Genomic DNA, 10,058 nt, shown 5'->3' with positions numbered 1-10,058 from the left:
TGGTCGTGATTAGTTGGCATTAATGACATACAGTCATAGCATTTCTGACATTGGGATGGTTCATTGGCTTGGTGCTACATCACAATGAATTCTCCCACAAATATGAGATGGAAGGAATCATCTGCAATTAGAGAAAATATCACTGATGTACATATAGGAAAACGAGAGATTCCAAGTGTGGGAAAGGTGACTGTAAAAAATGCCACACCCATGGTTGACCCTATATAAATGCCCCAGTCTAGGAGGCGACATTTAAACTCAGAACCTTCTTGGGGCGCCTGGGTGGCGCAGTCGGTTAAGCGTCCGACTTCAGCCAGGTCACGTTCTCGCGGTCCGTGAGTTCGAGCCCCGCGTCAGGCTCTGGGCTGATGGCTCGGAGCCTGGAGCCTGTTTCCGATTCTGTGTCTCCCTCTCTCTCTGCCCCTCCCCCGTTCATGCTCTGTCTCTCTCTGTCCCAAAAATAAATAAAAAACGTTGAAAAAAAATTAAAAAAAAAAAAATAAACTCAGAACCTTCTCACTGTAACTCAGCTGAACTCACATCTCCTGCCAACATGCCCTACAGCTGCTGCTCTGGAAACTTCTCCTCCCGCTCCCTTGGGGGCTACCTGCGCTACCCAAGTTCTTTCTACCCCAGCAACCTGGTCTACCGCACTGACCTCTGCTCTCCCAGCACCTGCCAGCTGGGCTCCTCCCTCGACAGCGGCTGTCAGGAGACCTGCTGTGAGCCCACCAGCTGCCGGACGTCCTGCGTGGTGTCCGGCCCCTGCCAGACGTCCTGCTCCCTCCCGAGGACCTCCACGTTCTGCAGCCCCTGCTGGACTGCTTACCCTGGGTCTGTGGACTGTGGATCCAGAAGCTGCCATTCCCTGGGCTGTGGATCCAGAAGCTGCTACTCTCTGGGCTGTGGATCCAGTGGCTTCAGACCCCTGGGTTATGGAGTCTGTGGTTTCCCTTCCCTGAGCTATGGATCCAGTTTCTGCCGCCCAACCTACTTCTCCTCCAGGAGCTGTCAGTCATCTTGTTACAGACCAACCTGTGGATCTGGATTCTACACATCCACTTGTTAAGGGTGCAGACATTTTGAGGAGTGTGTCGAATCTCTAAACAGGGAACCTATCATCTTCATGATCTTCAGGAAAAAGTCTTCAGTCACCTTTTCTCCAGCCACAAAGCACTGACCAAAAAACCTGTCTCTAACATATACTGAACTTAATGATTAATTTTATTGGATTAATTGATAGAATTGGAATTAAATAAATGGTGAGATCAATTAATGGAATTGATGTTAATAAACATGAATTATCATTAATGAAATAGTGGGATTCTTGTTCATGTGTTTATTTTTTATTCTTAAAATAATTTTTAAATGTTTTATTTATTTGTGAGAGAAAGAGGGCGAGAGAGAGAGAGAGAGAGAGAGAGAGAGAACGAGTGGGGAGAGGCAGAAAGAGGCAGACACAGAATCCGAAACAGGCTCCAGGCTCTGAGGTGTCAGCACAGAGCCCGACATGGAGCTCGAACTCATGAACCGCGAGATCATGACCTGAGCAGAAGTCAGCTGCTTAACTAACTGAGCCACCCAGGCACCCCTCTTGTTCATGCATTTTATTCACAAGAGATGAAAACCCAAATGAACATAATGTAATAAACTCATTCATTCTGCCTTCCAAATATTATGCTAATTTTATTGTTAGTTTTAACTGGGTAAGGTGTTTGAGGTTTTTTGTTTTTTGGGTTTTTGGTGTTTTTTTTTTTTTTTTTGCTTTTGCTTTTTTGGGGGGTATTTAATAAGTCAATTTTTACCATGTCTGTGGGAGCAAACTTTGTAAACCTAATAATAGATTGATGAATTTGAGCTAATTTATTTGGGGCTTTAGACATTTATTTCTTTAAAACTTTTTTTCTGGGGCACCTGGGTTGCTCAGTCAGTTGGGCGTCCGACTTCGGCTCAGGTCATGATCTCACTGCTCGTGAGTTCGAGCCCTGAGTTCGGCTCTGTGCTGACAGTTCGGACCCTGGAGCCTGCTTCAGGTTCTGTCTCTGTCTCTCTGCCCTTCCCTTGCTCATGCTCTCTCTCTCTTTCTCTCTCTCAAATATAAAATAAAAGATAAAAATTTTTAAAGACACTTCCTTTCTGTAATCCTTTTTTATGCATACCTAAACTTTATATGAATAATAATCTCAAGAGCAGTATAGAGCATATTTCCTCCAAAGGATGCAGGACCTTGGTGTTGGCTGACAAAAGGAAAAAATACATCTGATACATCTAAATTCCTGGACGGTGGCAATTGACCCGGTCAGCTAATTAGGGACCTGGAAAGGAGAATATTAGAATACTGATACAAAGGAATCTGGTGTAGAGGCATGTGGATAGACACATGCAGTGGACACACAGTGTGTATTTCTTCTTAGTGCCCACCGGAATGCAGCAACCATGGAAGAAACAATCAAGTAGACAAAATGACTCCGCCGGTTGACGTGAGCCTACCTCCATCAGCAGTCCCTACGATGCTGGCAAGATGAACAAGTGCACAAAATGACCCAGAGGCTATGAATGGGTACAGTAACATAAGCAGAATCTACTTACATAGCTGATACAATTATGCCACCTGTGACTGTCCAATCTCAGTAACGGAGGCTAATGCTAAACTCTCACCATGACATTAGTGCTCAAGGAGACCAACTGGCAGCTTGGTTGCAAGTTGAACGTGGTCCTCTTCTGCCCTGGAAAGATCAGTGTTCATTCTCAAACGTGTAGATATGTATTCAGAGTATGAGTTTGCTTTTTATGCTTACCACAGCAGCGCCGTTATTCAGGAGTTAATGAATAGCTCCATCTGCCAGCATGGGACTGCTCCCCCTGTAGCGACCAATCAGGAAATCCACTTTACAGTAGGGACAGTGTATGTCGAGATCCACAGGTTTTAGCAAAAACCACAGCAGCCTGAAGCTACCTGCCTAATACTGCGTTGGATTAGTGTACTGACTGCAAAACTGAGCATGGAGGCAATGCCTTCAAAAGACTGAGCTCCAAATATCCACCTACTATTACTTTCAGTGACTCATTTAAAAACTTTGTGCTTCCTATTTCTACAGCTGGAATTTTCAAGGATGGAGACCCAGTTCTCAAAGGCAGACTTCTTAAGGAACACAACAGGCATCTCGCGGAACCGTAGCTATGGCTGCTGCCTGAACCCTTTGGGCTCCTTATTGTCAGGAACCGAAAGGCAAATGAATGAATAAATAAATAAATAAATAAATAAAATAAAAAAGAGTTGTCATCCGTCTATCTCTGGGTAGGTGACCCTGATCAGTAGAAAGTGCTAATGTTACTGTTACACAGTGAGGGAAGGGGGAATATGTGTGCAGCTCAGTGAATCTACTTGAATGGCTCTTAGAACCTCCCATCCAACTGTGGACATGATTTGTCAAATGCAGTGATTCTCGCAAGAAAAAGGTACAGTTATCAGTATTCATACTTCTCAAGAATAAGTCTTGGGTAACACCATCGAGAAATCCACCATGACCACCAGAGGCGGTAATGGAGGGCGAGGCAAATGTTTCATGGATGGTGAACGAGGGCGATGGTGAGCACCATCTAGAGCCACAAGATCAAATGCAGTGCCAGGGACTGTGTTTCATGCCACGGCCTTGCCCTTTTATTATTCCCCTCAGGAATAGAGGCCTACCAGAGCCATGGAGAATCTCTCTCCTGACACGTCGACCCTGAAGGTGCCACCAGCGGACTGTGACGGGTACAGATCGGCACTGGAACTCACATCACAGTGCTGCACAAGAGGAATAGCTCTCTGGCTTTGACAAGGGAAGCCAGCTGACAGGCTTTCTCTGTTGGCTTCTTTGGGCTCTGCCTCCCCTTTTAGCCAAGGTCAAGTTTTTCTCATGGCAGTCAGTGACTGAAAGAGGTGGTAGAATGGCTTTGTTCATTCACAGGTGCTACTCTTTTATAAACGTTTTGTCCTTCTATCCCTGTCTCAGTGCCTGCTTCCTGAAGAATACAACTACTAAGTTGTTTCTCTATTTTTTTTGAAATTTGTTGTTTCCACCTAAGATTATTTTCCTTCAGCCCCCACAATCTCTCTTAGTATTTATTACAGTGAAAATTTATCTGACATAGTGAACCCATTGGAAATTAAAGCTCAGTTATTTTACTATTCAAAAGAAAAAGTTGTTCTAGGAGGTGAATCCCAGGTTCTTTTAAAATTTGGATGATGCAAATGAAAACACAGTAAAACCTTGGTTTGTGAGTATAATTCATTCCAGAAACATGCTTGTATTCCAAAGCACTTGTGTATCGAAGCAAATTTTCTCATAAGAAACAGTAGAAAGTCATGTGATTTGTTGCACAACCCAAAAATATTCATATAAAAATGATTATAATACTGTAATAGAATACAAAATAATAAAGAAAATACAAATTATAAAGAAAAATAAACAAATTAACCTGCACTTAACTTTGAAAACCTTCATGGCTGGTGCGAGGGAGATGAGAGAAAGGAGGGTTGTTGTGTAGGATGAGTTTCGCTATCACTAATGGAATCACTGCTATCTATTGGCTCAATGGAATCTTTTTCTTTTTGTGCAAATTTAACAAAGAACCTATCCAATGACACTTGCTTTTGCCTCCTTTTGAAGATTTCACAGAAATGTGACATTGCATTGATGATCACCCACAATCTTGCAGTGAGAGAGAGAGAGAAAGAGAGGAGAGAGAACCATTGGCTCAGTTGTGATCATGTGACATCCAGCATCACATACTACTTATATTGCAAGACATCACTTATTTATCAAGTTACAATTTAGTACAAATGTTTGCTCATCTTGTGGAACGTTCACAGAACAAGTTACTCACAACCCAAGGTTTTACTGAATGTGAAAATACATTAAAGATATTATTTGTTTTAAATGGCATTTAGATGAAAAGATCTCCATAGGCTAAAAGTAGGTAGAAGAGATACCTAAAATCCCTGTCTTTTCCTTTTTCCCAGATTCCCACATTGTCACCATCACCCCCACTCCCTCTTCTAATGGCCTGAGTCAACCTCTTCTTGTGACACCGTCTCGAGTCAGTCTTTTTGAGTCTCTTTGCCTTTAAATGTTTGCCTGGCTCCTTCCTATTTCTAGCCACTTCTCATTATGTGTTATTTTTCTTCCCTCCATTGGATGTAAGAAGTACTGTATAATAATATGTGATAGATGGAGTATGTGATAGATGGAGAATAAATTTGGAGAATGTAAATCAGTGGTGACAAGTAGAATCAATCATTAGAAGCATCCTTATAAAAAATAAATCTATGTCACTTATCACTTGGCACAGTAGAAAAGTGACAGCAAGAATCCCGGAGCGAAGCAAGAATAGATATACATGCAGTCATAGCCAGGGAGAGAAGGAGCTTTCCTGGCTGTAACAGGTTGAGGATCGCTGACAAATAGTTCTGGAATTTCTAAGATAGGAATGATCATTGGTTTTGTGTTATAATAACAAATTATAGCACCCACAAGTACAATAGGTACGAGTCTAGTCAAGTGCAATGACAGAGAAGATTGATGATTTACACAATTGCAGAAGAGGGTATACAGATGATATAAGAAGATTGTACCTACACTGTGACTCTGCCATGCCAATTGATGAGTATAAGATACCCCGTGCACAAGATCACCTTAAACCTCAGAATTTTCTCAACTCTCAACATGAGTCACAACTGCTGCTCTGGAAACTTCTCCTCCCCCTCCCTTGGGGCCTCCCTGAGCCACCCAGGTTCCTCCTGTGGTTTTTCCTACTCTAACGATCTGGTCTACAGCACTGACCTCTGCTCTCCCAGAATATAGGCAGTGCTCTTCTCTCTGCAGTAGCTGTCAGGACACCTGCTGTGAGCCCAACAGCTGCCAGACATCCTGCATGGAGTCCAGCCCCTGCCAGACATCCTGCTCCGCTCTGCAGTTCCTGCCAGTCAACTTATCCCATTATCTATGGACTTTGGGTCCAGCAATGACTTCTTTCTGGGTTATGGATTTAGGAGCAGCCATTCACTGGACTATGGATCCAGTGGTTTCAGACCCTTAGGTTATGGAGTCCATGATTTCTCCTTCCTGAGCTATAGACCCAGTTTCTGCCACTACATTTTGCTTCTAGTAGCCTCCACCCATCTCGTTTTCAACCTATCTATCTATTTGACTTCTAATCAACTTGTTGAGATCTAGTACATTTATGCAAAATCATCAAAATGTAGTTCCATCATGCTCATTATTTCCAGTGGCAACTATCTTAGTCTTTGATCACCAGTTCCATACCAATCTTTTTCCATCAATCATAGTCTAACAGACTGATTCCTGCACCCTTTTAATTTAATGATTTAATTCAAAAATAAGCATAATATCAGCATTACAGATTGAATTCATGAAAATTTGTTTCCAAATGGATAAAAAGTAAAATAAGTATAACCCAATAAACTAATGCATTCTGGCATTGAAATATGTGTATGTTATTATTTATACATTATTGACCAGAGTTTGTGTTAAGTTTGATTTGGCTGTTTTAATAAGAGCTCAATTTGCATCTCAGAGTAAATTTTGGAAGTCTGGATTTGATCTAATTTCTTCCGACTATGGATATTTTTCTCATTCAAACTATAGTTACTGGACATCCATATTTTATAGTTTTGTTTTAAGTTATTTGTTTTGAGAGAGAGAGAGCGAGCAAGAGAGTGTACTCAAGCAGGGGAAGGGTACAGAGAGGGAAAGAGAGAATCGTAAGCAGACTCTGCACTATAATGACCCGAGGCAAAACCAGGAATCAGATGCTTAATCAACTGAGCCACCCAGGTGTCCCAATATATTTTACAGTTTTAGGTCTTATGAATAAAGTTCTGAGACTTAGGGTATATTTTGTGTTTTTCAAAAAAATGGATTTTATCTATGTGTACAGAGAGAATGTGACTAGTTGACAGATTCATCAGGAACTTCATTAACAATAATAACATTTAGGTTTACGTGGTTAGTATGATAAATGAAAGAAAAACTAAAAGCCAGTTTAAAAAGATGTAAGAGTCTTAAATTCTAATGAGCTTACTCAAATCTTATTTTAAAATGGCCAGATTCATGCATCTGATGACGAGGGTCCAATGTCATTCCACTTTTCTATACGTATGGAAAGATATTCTTGGTGGGGAAAATGTGTCTGATGCCCTATTAGTGCTTTAGTCAAGCCCAAACTAAATATAGGTGAAAAAAAAGCTTTTTATGGCAACAGACTTGACTGTTTCATTTGGATGTCACTATAAAGTTGGGGACACTATATGTTTACTCTTTGGGTAACATTCTCAGCTTTCACAGGCTAAATAGCTAAAGAAGCCCCTGTGAGACTAAAACAGCAGCAGGTTACCAAGGAATAAAAACAAGTTACAAAAAGACATTATCCTTATCTAGTGCCATAATCAGGGTTCAAAGAATATCCTACTCATTATTTCCTTAGACCTTCAAATAGATCTACGAAAAGACTATTTTTAAAATTCAGGTGTTTTAAGTAGGAGGAAAAGAATACAATTGAGGTGTTTTAAGTAGGAGGATCAGAGACTTCGCTAGTCATGACAACCCAAATTGTCTCTCCAGATATTGCCCAGTATTCCTTGGAGGATAGAAGGCACAACTGCTCTTGTTTGAGGAACCGTTTATCTAAACTAATGCATGGAGAGAGACAGAGGTGAAAAGAATTTATGCAAATATGGACCACAGTGAAAAGATTGAACATACTTGTCTTTGGAGTCCTAAAACAGGTACGAGAGAGAATTGGGGAGATGATATGTTGGGGAGAAACCGCTAAAAATTTTCCAAAACAAAGCCAATAAACAGTGCCAACTAAAAGTTAGATAAAAATCGAGAAAATACATCTACACGCTAATAAAACTCATGAACACCAGTGACAGGAATGTTTCTAGGAAACCTGAGAAAGAAAGCTAATTTCCTTCTAAAAAGGAAAAAAAAGTGATGATGGGACTAAAATATGAATTATTTACAAAGATAATTGAATGAAATATTCAAAATTCTGAAAGAACACAGATGTCATCCTAGAATGCTATGCTCAATCAATGTGTGCTTCAAAACTGAAGATAATTTCAGACAACGAAAAATTCAAGAGAATATCTAAGCAGCAGACTGGCAAAAAAAAAAAAAATATGTACTAGATGTTGTCTGTTATTGAGGAGGAAAAAGTCTGAAATCCAGATATGAGCTACATTCTTCTCCTTTTTTAAAAGCCATTATGTTTTTTTGGTTACGGTATGGCTTCCCAGTGGAGATAATGCCCTAGCCAACATTGGGCAAATATAATAAAAATACCTTCTAGATAACCCATAGACAACACATCATCTGATGGCATAAATCTTAATATCCCAAGTCATGGTTTTTAAGCTCCTGGCTACTTGTTAAGATGATTAATTAGAGTTGAATCTTCCAGATGGTTAGTAACAGGATGAAAAGCAACTCCCATAAAATAATTAGATGGGTGGCAAAAGTAGTATCTAAAGTATATGATGGGAATCTGTTGGTTCCACAAACCACAGATAGAAAAAAAATTAGGTAGAAAACAGAGATGGGAATCAAATACCTACCTATTTGGAAGCCATTAGTTCCCCAACTCAGAGCCAGCATTTTAATATAAAATATCCCAATAATTTTAAATGTGGATAAATAATTCTACTTTAGGGAAAAAAAAACTAGCGTGGAGGTGTACATTGTGCCAATATGATACCTGAACTGCATTTGGTGCATGGGATTAGCCCTTTGAAGAAGAGATCCCAGATGGCACTCTGCCATTGAGGTTAGGTGAAAAGATGATCATCTAGGAAGTGGATCTCATCAGACACTTAATGTGATGATGCCTTGATCTTGGATGTCCCTGCTTCCAGAACTGTAAGAAATAAATGTTTGTTGTGTATAAGTGACTCAGTCTGTGATATTCTGTTATAGTAGCTGGGATGGACTAAGACAAGTTATCTATCTATATATATCTATATATATCTATATATATCTATATATATCTATATATATCTATATATATCTATATATATCTATCTATATCTATCTATATATAGATAGATATAGATATAGATATATATTTTTTCAAATTGGCAACATTTGGAGATGTTCTAGTTATGTTCTAGCATTTTTCACTACTTTATAAGCATCTGATCCTTGATTTTGGTTCAGGTCATGATCTCACGGTTCATGAGATTGAGCATTTACTTTTCCCCCTCACCTCAACTGATAAATACTCTGATTCTCTTGTCATGGGCTCAAATTGGTCTCCATCTGTAACTCTGTTCTGATGTACTGTTCTTTTATCTTGCTTCCAAATACTTGTCCTGGATCCTTTCTGTTCCAAGCCTTTCTCCATTCAACTTGTAACATTGTTAGGCCTTCATCCAGTATGAGATACTCTGCATTAATATTTAATACTTGGAAAATAATTTTTGGATAAAAATGAATGAATTAAAACAAGTAGTTTTTCGATTTTTAGAAGGTTTTTTGGCAAGGTCAAAGCTATGCCTATAACCAAATGAAAGAAAGAAAGAAAGAAAGAAAGAAAGAAAGAAAGAAAAAAGAAAGAAAAAAGAAAAGAGAGAAAGGTGATGTCATTTTAATCTCCACCCTTAGAAGGAACTCATACCCCAGCCAAACCAGAATCAGATACAGGTACAGCATATACCAGGAAGAAAAGGAGGGGCATTCTCGGCCAAGATGACATGGCCATTAATGCAAACGGTCATAACATTTCTGACATAAGAATAGTTCATTGGCTTTGTGTTATAACAAAATTTATTATAGTCCTCATAAATGCAATAGGTGCGAAACTACGCAGCTGCAATTACAGAGAAGATGATTGAGTTAATACTATGCAAATGAAGGAGTACAAACATAGGGATGATGCTCTTGTCACTTTCGACACCTGCAGCTGAGAGTATATAAATGCCACCGTCCCGGAGATAGAATAGACCTCAGAATATTCTCAGTGTGAATTCAGGATTCTCTGTTTTCTCAGCT

At 39.8% G+C, this 10,058-nt stretch overlaps 1 protein-coding gene across 1 annotated transcript; it reads left to right on the top strand.

The window, feature by feature from the left end:
• Positions 1-508: 508 nt before the first annotated feature.
• Positions 509-1,069, top strand: LOC102949247 (keratin-associated protein 13-1-like). The gene has a single exon (XM_042956287.1). It carries the CDS (start codon positions 554-556, stop codon positions 1,067-1,069), a length of 516 nt encoding a protein of 171 aa, XP_042812221.1. The 5' UTR covers positions 509-553.
• Positions 1,070-10,058: the final 8,989 nt, after the last annotated feature.

This window comes from Panthera tigris, chromosome C2 (genome assembly GCF_018350195.1).
Source record: "Panthera tigris isolate Pti1 chromosome C2, P.tigris_Pti1_mat1.1, whole genome shotgun sequence".
Classification (NCBI taxonomy): domain Eukaryota; kingdom Metazoa; phylum Chordata; class Mammalia; order Carnivora; family Felidae; genus Panthera; species Panthera tigris.
Note: the sequence above shows the minus strand (reverse complement) of the source record. Positions and strands in the feature narration are given on the sequence as shown.